This window comes from Equus przewalskii, chromosome 18 (assembly GCF_037783145.1).
Source record: "Equus przewalskii isolate Varuska chromosome 18, EquPr2, whole genome shotgun sequence".
NCBI classification, from domain to species: Eukaryota; Metazoa; Chordata; class Mammalia; order Perissodactyla; family Equidae; genus Equus; species Equus przewalskii.
In genome coordinates, this window is record NC_091848.1 from 33,704,670 (window position 1) to 33,721,959 (window position 17,290).

Genomic DNA, 17,290 nt, shown 5'->3' on the forward strand with positions numbered 1-17,290 from the left:
GCTGTCTCTATTTTTCAACCCATCTCTTAAAGCAAAGAATGATGCTAAGGCTATGTTTAAAATGAATTATGATTTCTTATGTTTCACTACCACTGAAAATCTCAATGTACAAATTCATACCCCTAATACAGCCTGAATAAGTGGTGTTGCTTTGTTTTCCTCTGAATTAGCCCAGTTCACATCTGCACCATGAGCCAAAGCCTCAGCCATTTTAGGAAGATTTTTTTCATACGAAGCCCTATAAAGCTGGAGTCCTGGATTAAGATGTTTGGAGTCAAGAAACACAGATGAATCCTGCCTTTCTCCCTCTGAAAAGCAAACACAAACACATCAATAAAAATGAGCTCTTGGCAAGGAGGAGGAGAATGGGAAGTTACTGTTTCATAGGTACAGAGTTTGAGTTTTGTAAGATGAAAAGAGTTCCATGGATGGATAGTCCTGTGGCAGCACAATGTGAACACACTTACTGTCACTAAACTGTACACTTAAAAATGGTTAGGATGGTAAATTTCATGTTATGTGTATCTTACCACAATTTTTTAAAAAACAAACCCTTAATTGTGTCACAAAGTAAAAGTTGTAACATAAGAAAGCACTAATTTAACAAAATGAGCTAATGGGAGATTTTCACAAAGACATTTTATTTCCAATAAACTAATCACTCCCCAGTCACCTTTCTTTTCTTATGAAGACACTGATTGGTATGCCAGGACTTTGTGGTTTTGCCAGTATTCAAGGGCTAGGTTAATTACCCTGTACTAGATTAAAATTAGGTATATTCCTATAAGCCTGAACTTAAGGACTCAGAAGAGGCAGTAAGAATTCCTAAGGAATTTTACTAATAGACCAAACTTCACTTTATTCCTAGGATGGTCCAATACCATCACAACTTGCAGTACAAGCAATTCAAATAGTTAGAAGAATGCTTACTACCCTGAGTGTTCTGGAAGACCAAAATCACTGAAATCATAAAAGAGAGAATGGAGTAAAGCATAGGTCAGAAGAAAAACCTAAGGGGGAGGGAGTTGCTGATTTCTTTCTCTTGATAAGAAAAGACAGCCACAAGAAAAGATAAAGAGTAATAAGACATAAAGTTCATGTGGATTAAAAATTATCCTTAGCTATTAACAAGGCACTTTTAAAACAAATCATGAAGTTTAGGAGAATGTACAGGTTGGAGAAAGCTTCCACATATGAAAAGAAATAGCTGCTTTCTCATTTGACTATATTACTCCTCCCTTAGTACCTTCTAAAAGACTAACCACTTCCTTTAGAAACCATCTAATCAAGACTAAGCATTTACCACATGCATTTTTCAGCCAACAATACCAATTAACAATGTATTTCACCAAAACTCACCAGGCTCATATAAACTATTGGCTGACACTGTAGAGGGTAAAGATTCTCTTCCATCATCAGAGCTCTGCTGGATTCCACTGTCATTACTTTTAACTGTTTTAAAGAAAAATCAGCTAGTGATTAAAGTTTGAGCCATTAAGAAAACAATCTGCCACAAACAACGAGGTTTTAAAATGAGCTCTGATACACCAATGTGAACTCAACCACCACCAGGAGAATACATTTAACACAACTTTAATCCTTTCGAATGCTTAGCTTATCAAAATATGAATCAATCACAAAGCTTGAAAATAAACTTATCTTCAGAGTCATAACACATCTCACTACCCCGTATGCCAGGGACAGTAAGAGCTTAGTTTATTGTACGACTATAAGTAATGTGTAATTCTGAGACAATGGGTAACATCTAGAGAAATGGCCACACCGCACAATGACCACTGGCACAGACTTGGAATGCTCCACAAGAGTAGTACTTACTACTACGTAGTTTTGAAGAAGTATCAAAGTAGGAGAAGAGTGAATCTAGCTCATCAGGACAGAACAGAGACTCCCGCCTGGCCTCGTCGCTATTTACAGCAACCACTGGGGACATGCAAGTTAGCAAAGCACAAAGCAGGCCGTAAGAAGGGAAAAGGGCAGGAAAAAACGTTACTGGGAAAAATTTAGGAGGAAAAAAATAGGAAGGATATTAAGTGGTTAATCAGATATTTAGGGCTTTTTACTATGATAGATTTATAATCCCATCTCCCCTCGCATTTTAAGCAGTTTTACTCCTTAGAACATACACATTACCTAGAAATGTGAATTACCAAGACACTACAGTCATGGGCTGCCTAACAACCTTTCAGTCAGTGACAGACTGCGTATACGACAGCGGTCCCATAAGATGAGTACCACATAGCCTAGCTGGGTAGTAGGCTTACTCTCCAGGGTTGTGTAAGTGCACTCTGTGACGTTCGTGCAACAACGGAATCACCTCAGGACGCACTTCTCAGAACGTATCCCTGTCGTTAAGCAGCGCGTGACTGTATTTAAATTTAATTGCTTTAAGACACAACGTTTTCTTAGAATATGTAGAAGTAAACAGATTTTTAGTATTTAAAAAATCTACAATAGCTACTAATTCAGAGATTAAGAAAGAGACTTCAGCTTAAGATTTATCTGCACAACAGGTAAGCTGTAATACCTGAACTTTGGAGAGATGCTCTGAGTTGGTCACCTGGCCCAAGTTTAGAAATGCTCAGCCTCTTTTCTTCACAACTTTTGGAGATAATCTTTTTTTCCTGCTCAGGAGGTGATGATGACATAGAATATTTATCCACAAATTTCCTCTCCACATATTTTGCTCTGATATATGCCTCTTTCTCCTGTCTGGTATACATAAAAATGTCATGATGTTCTGCTTAATCTCTTAGCATGGCTACTACTGAAAAGAAGCCAGTGTATACTGACTATTTCAAATAAAGTCACTAAATGTAATTCTAGTTAAAACTGAATTTGTGACAGTGTGCAACATATTTTCCTTCCAAATATTTAATGCACTATGATTTCATGTCCAAATAAAATACAAATAATTAACTGAAAAAAAATCACAAGTATTAACAAGGCACTCTCGTATTCTCTTAATTTCTGTGTTCATTCACTTCTATCTATATATTCCCTTGTGCTTTTCTAGAGAATGAAAAACATTACCAAAAAACTATAGAAATTTATAGAAATTAATTAAATTTAATCTTTACTCCAATAAATAATGACACGTATTAACTATCACTATTGATGGTCACAATTTTTCATAAGACAACTACTTTAAAACAATATAGCATTCCTAACTTAAGGGGGAAAAAAGATGTCACATTTTAAACTTTTGATTTATGATACAATCATAAAAAGCTACATCTGTTTTATACCTTTCCTTTCTTATATATTGTTAAAATGCTTAGGTCTTTGACTAAAACAGGATATTTCAAGGTCTGAAATACCTCAAACAGCCATGCTTTAGCAAATAAATAATCGGATTTAAGTGATACCAGTTTAGAGAGCAATAATTTTAAAATAGTATTGATTATACATAAAGATTTAGTCAAACATAAAATCTCAACATAAGATTACGGCAAATAAAATTTTAATGCTAAAAACAAAGAATCATAAAGACTAAAAACAATATCAACAACAAAAGCGCATGTACCCTGAAAGCACTCTTAGCCACTTGGTTCAATGAGCCTCCATATGTAGAAATGGAAGTATAATTTCAAACACAGCAATTAAGTATTATCTGCAAAAAGAAGCTACCCTTTTCACCTTTAATTCAACATCATAATGCCATGTATGAAGTATGTGATTAACAAATATTTGCTGAACTAAGTCAAAGAATGTAAAATTATTCATTGTAGGTAGTAGAAACTTGATCCTTAGACACATTAATGAACAGATTCCCTTTTAAAAGGCCTGCCACTAACATAACTTTGGTCTACTTTAACTGCTAAGCGCTTTCATATTCATATGTAGCCTTAATTTTTAAGATTCTCTTTCATCTGGAGACTATAATTGATTATCTGATCAATAAAACATAATTATCTAATTAACATACCCAAGAAAGAGACAGCCACACTTAAACAGTAATGATCTCTTCTAAACAGTCTATCTCAATATTACATATTACTTACAGTAAAATAAAATCATAGCTATATTCCTGATTAGGAGAAAAAAAAAGGTAACACATGAAGACAGGTGAAATAGTACCTTTGTCCTGGTTGTGGTTTCTTTATTCCCATTTTTTCCACTTTAGCTTCATAAACTCGATTTATAACATCATTCCCCAACTCACACATAAGCTGTTTGGCAGGAAAATAGAAAAACAAGCGATAAATTCCTTAAAATACTAAAAAAGTCATTAAAGCAAGTTTCTCGTTAATGCGTCCGGTCAATTCTGACTCCTAGCAACCCTGTGTACCGCAGAGCAGAACTCTGCTGGTCTTTTTTGCACCATCTTCTCATCTTCCGGTGCTGTATCAGACAATGCTCTGCTGCTATTCATAGGGTTTTCATGGCCAATTTTTCAGAAGTGTGCAGCCAGGTCGTTATTCTTAGTCTGCCTTAGTCTGGAAGCTCCAGTGAAACCTGTCCACCATGGGTGGCCCTGCTGGTATTTGAAATACCAGTGGGATAGCTTTCAGTGTCACAGCAACATGCAGCTGTCATAGTAGGATGGGTGGTGTGGTTCTCTGACTGGGAAACAAACCTAGGCAATAGCAGCGAGAGAGCCAGCTCTTCACCACTAGACCACCAGAGCTGGCCATTAAAGGAAGTACAGCTAATTAATTCCTTTGTATATTCTGTAACTGCTCATTCTACAAAGTTTAAAGTTAAAACAAAATGAGACAAGGACTGAGAGCAGTATCACCATTCTGCCGTTCTTCACCAGAATACCTCCTCTAGAAGTTTACCACTCCTACAAGAAAGGGTTTCTCCTCACCCATCTTTTGCTAGTTTTCTATCCCTCCGCTATGACTAGCACAATACTGCATATCATTCACAATGTCTGAGAAATTAACTGACAAAAGAAGCCTATGGCAAGACAGGTGAAATTTTAAACAACTCAGAATTGAAGTAAACTATTTTCTCCTTACAGTTTATACAAAAGTATTTCAAAACATAGTGTTTAAAAGTTTTGGTCTTTGTTGTTTTTTGCTGAGGAAGATTCGCCCTGAGCTAACATCCATGCCAATTTTCCTCTATCTTTTTTAGTATGTGGGCGACCAGCACAGCATGGCCACTAAGAGAGGAGTATAAGTCCACGCCCAGGAACTGTACCTAGGCTGCCAAAGTGGAGCACACTGAACTTAACCACTAGGCCACTGGGGCTGGCCCCTTGGTCATTTTTTTAAATGTATCAGACACTTGTGTTTCAACCAAATTTCCTAAATTGAATCCACTGAGTTCACATCTACACATAAAGTTGATGCAGATATTAGATTTCTACCTCTTAATCCTCCACTTTCTTCTCCTTTGAATTCATAACAATTAATAGAATTTATCTAAATAGGGCTCTACCTTACGAGCCAATTTATCACTTTCATTAGGTGTTTACACAATAATTACACACAGCAAATTTTTCAGTTTACACAACAGACAGGATTACCAGCTTATCTATGGCTTGAAATAAAAACACAAGCACATTAAGAACACAATTTTCAGAAAGAAACAAATGGAGAGTATACTACAACCTTTAAACTGAAGTATTTTTTTTACAATATGGTAAACTAAGTGGTGGGAATTAAAAGAAATACACTATTAACTGATACCAGTTTTGTAAATCTTATTAGAAATCCAGTTGTGATCTAAAATTATTTATGACATTTTCACAGACATGAATCCTTACACAGGGAGAAGGGATGTCTTGGTTTGATGACTACTACCCTGACAAATATAAATTTGCAAATGGTCCTATGCTAAAATAACGCAATGATAACAACATGCTATACCAATCCATTATGGAGCTTACTATAGCACTATATCTCATGTTTTTAACAAGAATTTATATAATTATGAAAGATTAAAATTAAGGCACAGAATCTAAGATATTTTTTGAGAAAACATAAAAATATAGGAACCCTGGTTTCCTAAAAAGTGAACTGACTTGGAGCTAAGAGTTTTATATAACTTAGCAATTTTTAAAATCCAATATGAAAACACCAGATTTGCCAAAATACCTTCAGATGTGTTCCAACACAAATTAGTTCATTGTTAACATTGAGAAACTCATATATTTGTAAACTAAGATTCTAAAATTCTGACTTTTTATGTGAAAATATGACATGTTCTTAAGCAAATATTTATTTTACCTTTAAAAGTTCAGGTTCCCAGGTGTCTAAAGTTAAAGAACGTACTTTTGAAAAATGAACTCCAAGACTCCTAAGTGGAGGAAAAAAAGACTATTAATATATGAAACTATCAAGTCTCTACTCTATTTGCAGATTATGCAAATTATTTTTCTCTTTTAATGTGACATAGTCTCCAATATAGCCCTCAACACGTGTATAAGCAGGGATAGATCTTCTGGTTTATAATGAACGGTGAACCAAAGTCCTCAAAAGATTTCACAAACCAAAATTTTAACCACTTTACAAAAATAACAAAGAGATACAAACTGGCAGTCAAACTGGGCAATTGAAAGGGGCTCTCTAACCAACAGGACATGATAATTTATAATGCGTGTTTATCCGAAAGAAGTCTCCAACACTGGGATGGCCTACCCACCGGTGAATCCCAGAACACTCGATACACAGGGTGATGCCCAGGTTGATGCTGGCCCACCGCGGGTCTGCCAGACCACAGTCACAGCAGCTGGCATTGCCAGGGATGCACTGGACTCGCTGCAGCGCACTTTCTCCTTTCAGCAATTTGTCTTTTGACTCATTTGCAGAATCCAGGCTTCCTGTGGATGGAGATGATTTCTTATCCAGCTTCTAAAAGAATTAAGAATTACTTGTTTAAAAAAAAAAAAAAAAAAGATTGTAATACTATACTGCACACTACATGCTCCTAACAAAAGCTTTTCCAATCAATAAATTGAAGGCCTATAATGGGCCTAAGCTGGGCACTGTTCTAGGCATTAGAGATTCAAGGATAAAAAGATACAGGTTCCTCCATCAATTGGCTTTTAGCCTCGTGGGGAGAAACATACAAACATTGAAAATTACATGTGTGTATACATACAGAAAAAATAACTGACACAATGAACATATGTACAAGATAGGAGGGCAAAAAGAAAGGGGAATACTAATTAAACATGCATGGTGAGAGATGGAGGGAGTAAACACTAGATTATTGAAACTCAAGAATAAAATAAATATTTTATACCAAGTTTTTCCAAAGTATTCAATGAACTGCAAACAAGCTGTTTCAATTAGTGCAGTGAAAACCTGGAAACAGTATTGCCTTTTACTAAAGAACAGATTGATTACATAATTATAATTATGCAGCATATCAACAATAGAATACACAATGTCTAAAAATCTCATGGGCTATTAGGGAACCAGGAGAAAAGCAAAAGGTGGTGGATAAGTAAAAAGCTAATTTTTTAAGTGCACAGCAAAGTCCATACCAATAATGACCAAACACAAAGATACAGTTTGGGGATCCTAAGCAATTAAAAACATGTTCTAGGGCCAGCCCTGGTGGCCTTGTGGTTAAGTTTGACGTGCTCCACTTCAACGGCCTGGGTTTGGTTCCTGGGCACAGATCTAGACCACTTGTCTATCAGTGGCCATGCTGTGACGGGAGCTCCCATATAAAATGGAGGAAGACTGGCAACAGATGTTAGCTCAGGGCAAATCTTCCTCAGCAAAAACAAACAAACAAACAAAACATGACCTAAAAAGTCTTCTGGTTTAAAAACATTTCAACCTTAACAAGCCAGTATTTTAGTATAGAGTCATTAGAAATATAATTTGGCCTTTGCCTTGTCCTTCCTGAAAATTCAATTCAATAGCCATTAGGTGGGGCCAAGCAAAGAAAGTGTGGGGAGACGGCATTCCAGAGATCATTGAGCTAGGTGAGGAGCATATCCCCAAACGAGAGCAACCCCATACAGGTTGCTGGATCCAAGCAGGATAAGGAGGGTATCTGCACAGGGAGATGGCCCAGCAAGGAAAGTGAGAACCTGAGGAGGAGAGGAATGTGGAGTGGGAGTGCCACAACTGGGAGGTGTCAGAGTCTGAGTCAGGTGAGGGAGCAAGTGGCAGCAGAGAAAGGATACTGGTTACATACAGGGGATACTGATCATATAAATAAACATGTTAAAAATAAATGGGAGCCAGATTTGTCTCTGCAAAGAAAGGAGTTATTTATATGGAAAGGGAGAGAATTAGAACAAACTCTGTTGTATTAGATTAGAACTGGAGATACCAATACACATACTAATGGTTTTCAATATAAATAGATATATAAAGAAATATAGATGTAAAGGTATATATGTGTATATGCATACATATATTCCTTTATCTTGGTTTCTAAAAACATTCCCCACCAAAAGGGACTAGAGCTCTTCGGAGAAACTGCTGATTTCAGAGCTAGTACAAAGAAAGTACAAGAAGATGAACCCGGAACACCTCATCATGCCTAGAAATTAAGAACTGAAAGATTAATGAGAGCATGTCAAAAGGATATAGAAGCCAAAACTCCACTGGCCAAACTTAGGTCAATCTAAGCAACAAAATAAATAACAATAGTAATGGATTATAACACACTGAACAAAATAGGGGCCTATCCTAACACAATTACATTAAAAAAATGTAAAGCTTGATGGGGAACAGATTATTTACATAGTCTCAAAGTATCTCTCCCACAAAATACTTATTACCTAGCAAAGTAACTTTACAGCAGAGAAGTCTAGCAGACACTACCTTAATCAAGTGATCAATGTTAACATCACCAATAATGGGAGAAATCAACATCAAGTGCCACTGAGAGGATGCAGTGAGAAGAACACAGCATCATTTATATATATTCCTGCCAAAGATGCATAACTTTGTGACTAAACATCAGACAAACCCACATTGAGGGACATTCTACAAAATAACTAGTCTATAATCTTCAAAGTTATCAAGGTCAAGAAGGTCAAGGTAAGACTAAGGAAGTATTCCTGACTGAAAGAAACTGAAGAGTCATGACAGCTAAGCGCTACCTGTGCTTCTGGACTGGATTGTTTGCTGTAAAGAACATTCCTGTGGCCGGGCCCTGGCTGAGTGGTTAAGTTCGCACGCTCCAATTCGGCGGCCCGGAGTTTCGCCAGTTCAAATCCTGGGTGTGGACATGGCACCGCTCATCAAGCCATGCTGAGGCAGCATCCCACATGCCACAACTGGAAGTGACCCACAACTAAAAGTACATAACTATGTACCAGGGGGTTTTGGGGGGAAAAAGGAAAAATAATTTTAAAAAAATATTTAAAAAAAAAAAAGAAAATTACTGGGACAAATGTTAAAACTTGATCTTTGGGAATTAAATGATAGCAATGTTTCAGTGCTCATTCTTGATTCTGATGGCTACAGCATGATTATATAGGAGCATGTCCTAGGTTGTAGGAAGTACTCACTAAAGTAGCAGTGCCAAAAGCATCATTGACATAGACATCCCCTAGCTTGGAAAGTGAAGCTCGGAAGGTTTCTATTTTGGCTGGCTCAGCTTTAACCTTGTTCCCAGAAGCATCTTTGCCCTTCCCTTCTTCCTCCACATGAAAGCGAAGGTTCTCCAGCAGGATGACAGACCCTGCAGCTGGGTCAGCACAAGCTTTCTCCACTTCTGGGCCCACGTAGTTCTTCAAGAACAAAACATCCTTGCCCAGCAGAGACTTGAGTTCAACAGCAGCTGGCTGCAAGGAATATTTGTCAGGCATGGGGACACCATCAGGCCGGCCCAGGTGGCTCATAAGAACAACTGACTTGGCTCCATTGTCCAAGCAGAATTTGATGCTTGGGACAGCAGCCTTGATCCTCTGGTTGTTCGTTATCTGGTTGTTCTTCATAGGAACGTTGAAGTCCACTCTCATGACGACCGCTTCCCCTTCACGTTCAGCTTGTCCAGCGTCAGCTTGTTTGAAAGCGACATCTTGGCAACACGGCGGCGGAAAAAGGCTGTGGGCTCAGAGAGCTGCGGACTAGGTTGCCGACTCGTGCTGGGGACATGTGCGGAACCTTTTTTTTTTCTTTTTAAAGATTTGATTTTTTTTTCCTTTTTCTCCCCAAAGCCCCCCAGTACATAGTTGTATATTCTTTGTTGTGGGTCCTTCTAGTTGTGGCATGAGGGACGCTGCCTCAGCGTGGTTTGATGAGTAGTGCCATGTCCGCGCCCAGGATTCGAACCAATGAAACACTGGGCCGCCTGTAGTGGAGCGCGCGAACTTAACCACTCGGCCACGGGGCCAGCCCCCTTTTTTTTTTTCCCAAAGATTTTATTTTGCTGTTAAAATTCTTAAGAATTCTTATTTCCAAACTAAAAATTCCACACCCAACCAAACTATCAAACAAATGTGAGAATGAAATAAAGACATTTTTAGACATGCAGGGACTCACAAAAGCCTCATTTTCAGGAAGCCACTGAAGCAAGTGGTGAGTTCCATTTCTCAAGACTTACTCATGGCCTTGCTCAAAAGAGTTTGTAAATTCATTGGGAAGAAGCTGAAGGCAGACTATGCCCTAAGACTCCATATCCAGCTTTCCTTCTCCAGGGAGACTTCAACTAAGAGACAATTTGAACTTTCCCCTTTTGCTTCTTACCTAGTTTTAATTTTAAATACCCTTCACGTTCATTATTTTATTAATTAAAATATTGTTTTATTATTTGTTAAAATATTATTTATTAATTAAAATAATAAAATATTGTGGGGAAAAATACATCAGAATACCTGTCAATTTTGGACATATATTCAAATATTGAATTAAAATGATAGGTAAAGTCAAGAGAAATAAACAAAAGAGAAATTGAATCTAGATTTTACATATAAAACCCATTTCAATTACAAAAATCATCCTCCATAAAAAAGAATGTCATGGGTTAAGGTGGTCAAAAGGTACGAACTCCCAGTCATAAAATAAATAGGTCATGAGGATGTAAAGTACAGCATGATGACTATAGTTATTAATACTGTATGGCATATTTGAAAGGTGCTATGAGAGTAAATCTTAAAAGGTCTCAATACAAGAAAAAAAGCTTTTGTAACTATGTACAGTGATAGATGGTAACTAGACTTATTGTGGTGATCATTGCATAGTGTATACAAATATCAAATTATTACGTAGTACCCCTGAAACTAATATAAGGTTATATGTCAATTCTCAATATCTCAATAAAAAAAGAATGTTATAATCATACAATGTTGCAACTAAAGTTAAAAACTTTGGCAATATATCATCTGGTATTGCAGTATTGTTTACTAACCTCTGATTCATCACCCTTCTCTCTATAAGCAGTAGCGATACTGGTCTGAACAGCTTTAATCCATGCCTGGCGCAGCTTTTCAGAATCCGCCTGAAGCATACAGCTTCTAAAATGAAATGACGTCGTTTTTTCAGATACAAAATTAACCCCCCAAAAAATAAGGTTTACTTTTTTTGCCCATTTTGCTATTTAATAATTTTCTAACAATAATTTCTGTTGAAAGGTTTTATTTCACCTATCTTCACGACAGAGTATGTTCAAAAAGCAATCAAGGTACCAATGAAATAAGTTACCTATTGAAAACAAACTTTAAATTTACCATAGAAACATACTACCACTACTAATTTTTTCTATTGGGTAGAAATATGAAATGATAGTTATCAGAGAAATTGATCTAATGTATGACTTCAGTTCATCATCATGAAAGCTAAAAAGTTTTCATATGGCCACATCAATAATCTTTATGGAATATAAAGAACATGATACCGGGCAGAAATTACATAAATATCTGACTGTAATACCTATAATCATTAGTGAAATTTCCTTTTAAAATACTTTTTTCCTCTTTAGCACAGATATTCACTAGTGAAACACAAATCTTTCTCTATTCTGGAAAGTTCTTTAAGACAAACTATAGAAACATAAAGCAACTTCCAAATTCTCTAGAACCACTCACTTTGTTGGAGAGACCACCTCAAAGCAGAATCGTCGTTCTATGTCTTCACAATGCTTCACTGTGCAGAGCCGGAGATCTTCCACTACCACAGTGGGGTTATCCTACATTAACGAAACAAAACTCCCATGTTTTCAACCTAGGTTTTAAATCCTACTACCAACAATGACATACTTAGAAATATTACTTGGAATAAATGGTCCGATTTTAAAGATTTATATTTTATCTTATTTTAAATTAGAGATAGAAGTTATCAACATAGATAGAACTAATAAAAGTAATTCTGTCCTGTTAATAATTTTACCTGCCTCATAAAACTGCTGTATAAGGATTAAATGAAATAGCTTATATAAAAGAGCTTAATTAATTTACAGTTGAATATATCATTTACAAAGGCTAACTAGGTAAAAATCAAGTCATCAATTAACTAGTGGTTCTTTGTTTCTATTTTTAATATTCTCAAGTCACACGTAATCTCAGTATGACTTTTAAACAAATAAAAATTCCTCACCCTTAGTTCAGAAAAACAAATACATAAAAACAATATTAACAAATTTAGAGGTTGCTATCTAAATTACCTCAAGCTTACTAAATTTAACGGCATTTTTAACCTTTCTATATTATCACCTTTGGCCCTAAGGTGATATTTCTTAAAAGACATCTTTTCCTTCAGCCTCAAAATAGTACTACGGAGTGGTAGTGTTATTCCTGTCACACAGCTGAACAAAGAAATATATGAAGAAATAAAAATAATAATTCTGGGACACAGAAAAGTCTATTTCAAAGTTGTGAATTATGAATTCAGGACTCATAATCACTCTGCTTTTAAGGATGGCATGCTGATGCTTTCCACTTTTGAGTCTTCTTTAACACGTCCAAAGATAAAACTAATATGCAAATAATAACTTTGCACACGAGCATTTATGAACTTCAACGCTTTATCAAGACAAGGAGATAAAGAACTGAAACTGGGCACTCACTGGGCTTTCACTTCATTACCTAATAAGACACCTACCTTGAACTTTTTCTGGTAAACCAACTGATTGTTCTGTATTGAAAACCAGCGTCTAAATAAATACAAAATAGATTAAGTTTTCACAAACATAATTTATTTCAGTTGTTGTTAGAAATGAAATATTTGGGAAAGCACTAGAAAGTCAGTTTATGGTAATTATGTTTTGAGAAGTGTATTGTTTTCTTTTGCTTTATATACACTGATGTCAATGAGATAACTACTGAAAGTAAACAACAATTTTAAAACCACAGATTAGGAAAATAAAATTACTATATTGTGATTCATTTTATGTCAGAAATTTAAATGCTAACAAAAGCTGTTATCCTTTATGCTATCACCAAATAACTGTTTTAAAGTAAAAACTTAGTTTTCTGAAGTTCCTCAAAAATAATTAAAATCCTTCCCCTCAAACAATTGCTTTTATTATAAAGTACGAATAAATTTATACTGTAAATAAGACTATCCATCTGCATACAGTAAGACATTGAAATAAATGGTGCTTTGTTTTTAACCTTTCTGTAGCTAATTCAGCAAGCATTTGATTTGTTAAGCAAAACGTGAAATTAAATCATCATTTTAGAACTGATATCAAACAGGAGATAATCGCCAATTTACTTTGCCTTACTTTCATATAAACTACTTCAAAGCAGAATAATCAAAGTTAACTAAAAATGCTTCACCCAACTATTTATATTTTTCTGCTCTTTATTGTAAATTATCATGCAAACAATTTACTGCAATCTTCTTTGGAAGAAAAAGCTACACTAGGTATGACATATTTACTAATTCTAATTTATTAAAACAGTAAAAGGACCTAAAGACTTACAAAAAAAATTTACAGCCAAAAGCCATTCATAAAAGGAAGCAAAAATTCTCATCAAGCATGAAAGGTAAAACAATATTTGAGTCATTATTTTAAAATTAGTTTCATGAGATGATTCCTATTGTAAACATTAGTTATTAATCTATTAGCAGATAGAGATTCTACCTTTTCACTGATACTAATACAAAGCACTAGAAATTGTATTTAGACATATTTAGAATTTCTATTTTAAACAGTTAAGTTAATTCTCCAAAGCTGAGAAAATAATTACATGCTTTCCTATTTTTAAGCTAGACAGATTGTTAGGTTTTCTTGCTACTTAAAAAAGTATCATCTTTACCATTAAAATAGAGATTTGTTAAATAAGCATCTAGATAAAACCAAGTGAGTTGCCTCTAAACGCAAATCATCAAGAGGCGGGCTAGAAAAGGAAGAACTTCCGGGTTTCTTTGCTTTGGGACACATAGTTGGTTAGAAGTGTTAAAGGAAATGCCTACAAACACACAAAATGGTGCAGCCCTGCCACATGGGATGACACGCAATGGAAACAATCTCTGGTATTGATTACAAAGTGGTTTTTTTTAAAAAATCACTTTAAGTAAGGTGAACTATATTAATAAAAATCCTTATGTTTTATAGTAATCATTTCATATAATTTGATGAAAAACTACGAAGAGTTTTATCGCACAAATGAGAAACACCCATAAAACCATGTGAACTTTTCATGCTTCTGAGGTTTTCAAAAAATAAATTTCTTTTGACCTGCAGCATCTTAGGCTAATAGCCTCTAAAAATAATAATAAAATACTAGATAAAAACTTATGTCTTTTGTCAGAGACCACTTCCTCTGATTATTAACTTTACAGATCATATACATTTTTGAAAGCTACTTTCCCTGCCATCGAACAGCTTTTGGCTGACTTTCTCACATCAGCAGTTTTTGAACACTCAGGAAAGATACTATAAATTCATCTTAATTTGACAATGCCTCCTAAGGAAAAAAATCATGATGTATGCTAGGTAGAAAAAAATTTTCAATTTCAATTACTAAGATCTGTATGTCTTATGACATTATTTCCCCTCCTCTGCCATTAAAAAAAAAACAAACTATACTCATTTACATTGATCAAGACTTTAATAGCTAAGTAAAAAGGATTATAATTTTTAATTGCTTCTGTAGATAACCCTAGTGATTATCAGCAACATTTCTAATAAAAGAAAAAATGAGATAGTTCATAGACCATGGAAAACAGAAAAAGTACTTAAGAATTTAAGCTCATGCCATGTACAATTTGAAGATACTTAAAAGGACAATTAAATAGCAAAAAAGACAAACTTTGGAAAGCATTGTGCTGACAACTACACTATATTCTACAAGATTCAGAAACTGACCACGAAGCCAAAAAATAAGACAGTTTTTTAAAAAGGAAATTTCTTGGTTCATTAAGAAAAATAAAACACCCACTCCACACCACAGTATATCTATCTCACATTGAAATAACTCAATAAAATAATATTTTAGACCAAAATATTAAATTCATAAACAAATATTATTAATTTTAAAAGTCTAACAAGAGTTTCCAGATGGCAAAATTTGGGGGAGGGAGGGAAAAAATATATAAAAAATAAATCAGGTATCTTTTACCACATTTGACCACCAGTCCCAGAACTGTACTTGGTATCAAGAATATGGGTAAAAGTCAAACTTCTAAATATGTAGAAGTTTTATCAATAAAACTGTACAGATGATGGATTTGTGCACACATTCATATAGGTGCCAAATAGGTAAACATTTAACAAAACTAAAAGCTTGAACATGTATGCTCCTTTATCTCAATTTGAATTTACTTTTTCACAGGGAAAAAGACCAACATAGTAAACAAACAAAAAAAATCTAGGAACTGACAATGTTTCCTTACAACATAAGTAATATGGTTATTCTCAAAGGGATTATTTCCTAGTTACTGTTTAAAATTTTTCAAGAAACTTTACTAGCTTATGACCCTTAAAAAAAAAAAGATATAAAGGTATTCAAATTACTCAATCTATATCTTCTTCTGGTAGCTATAAACACATCAAACGTTCTTTTCCAGATTAAAACAAATTGAGGAGATGGGCAATGAAAAGCTATAACTCCATTTCTCAAATATGTTTCTGTTTTCTTCCCAATTTAAAACATAAGAGATTTTATATCCATTGCAAGTAATCCAACAGAAATGCAGGTTAATTATGAGCTTTCTCGTGCCAAAGAGGAAAGTGGAGTAAGGTAAGGGTGAGGGGAAGGAAGCCATTTGGTACCTGATATGATCGGGCTTTTTCCTGTCATGTGAAAAAATGGGGCAGGATTAAAACATAAGGGAAAGGTGGTAAAAGAATGAAAACGCAAATGTGCAAAATAAGCAAAGGACTAGCATGATACGAAAATAAAGCAAGAATTAAAGGAATAAGCTTAAGCTCATAACCTAATAAAATAGTCAAAAATATCTTGCATTTTGTTCACATTTTATACATATATGCATTTGTACAATTAATTCCAACTGCTAGGAATCTGCATCACTAATATTTCAGCATATTCAAACATTTTCTTCAAGTGTTATAGTACAGAAAGTTCTGGTAGGACTTAGCACACTTGGGCATACTTCTACTATTATTTTCTGACTCTATCATCACAGCTATGAAATATAGATACCGCCTTAACTTAATAAGCTGCTCCTAAAAAATTAAGGGATATAATCACTATGGATATATCTATATAAACCTGAGAAAAAGAAAACTTTTCACAAGGAAAGTGGGATCACTAAGAATTTCAAAGATTGTAAGATATCATCAGCCAAATAAACCTTCCTCCCACCTGCTCACCCACTTGTCACTAAATGATAGCAGAGACTCTAAGGCCACACATAAGTAGAGTTTATCGTTAATCTATGTATACACTTCTGAGTTTAAAACAAAAAGCAAATAAAAATAAAAATTTATATCTGTACTAGCAGCATACAAAGTGCTTTAAGAAACTGTATAATACATTTTATGCTTTGAGCTATATTTTCTAGTTCAACAAAGACTGAGCATAGCATATAATTATTCAGCATCTTTACCAGTTTTACCAGCTTATTACTAAATAAATTATATTAATATTTAATTGTTTTCCTTTTTCATTCATCTTTCATGAATTTATCACGAAAAACAGAAGAGAAATGCAGGTTAATAGTAATCTATCTAGCTCTGCTTTGAGCCTATCGTGAAGCTGCCACACTGAGAAAATGGCCTGACACAGAAAGATTACTTTGGTAGATCTCACGTCTCCAAAAAATATACATTATAGACATGTAAGAATCTTCATAGACACAACAAACTTAGAGATTTGAAAGCAAGCAGAAACAAGCTCAGCAATTCACATAAGATACAAAACGTTTCACTTTTTATGCTACTTCAATCACATCACACAAAATATGATCTCTTCAGTTAAATTTCATATTACAGAATG

The 17,290-nt window shown here is 34.8% G+C and overlaps 1 protein-coding gene across 6 annotated transcripts in view; it reads right to left on the minus strand.

Moving 5' to 3' along the window:
• Nucleotides 1–17,290, minus strand: part of ACAP2 (ArfGAP with coiled-coil, ankyrin repeat and PH domains 2) — a 143,921-nt gene that overhangs the window by 14,226 nt on the left and 112,405 nt on the right. Inside the window, exons 11-21 of one of the 6 annotated variants that reach the window (XM_070583459.1) lie at nt 16,105–16,125; nt 12,984–13,035; nt 11,972–12,072; nt 11,296–11,401; nt 6,616–6,824; nt 6,201–6,270; nt 4,099–4,190; nt 2,546–2,730; nt 1,837–1,941; nt 1,360–1,452; nt 121–308 (exon numbers count right to left, since the gene is read on the minus strand). In XM_070583459.1, the coding sequence (XP_070439560.1) occupies nt 121–308; nt 1,360–1,452; nt 1,837–1,941; nt 2,546–2,730; nt 4,099–4,190; nt 6,201–6,270; nt 6,616–6,824; nt 11,296–11,401; nt 11,972–12,072; nt 12,984–13,035; nt 16,105–16,125 (1,222 nt within the window). The remainder of the gene's footprint in view (nt 1–120; nt 309–1,359; nt 1,453–1,836; nt 1,942–2,545; nt 2,731–4,098; nt 4,191–6,200; nt 6,271–6,615; nt 6,825–11,295; nt 11,402–11,971; nt 12,073–12,983; nt 13,036–16,104; nt 16,126–17,290) is intronic. The other 5 variants (XM_070583460.1, XM_070583461.1, XM_070583462.1 and 2 more) reach the window with 5 other exon arrangements.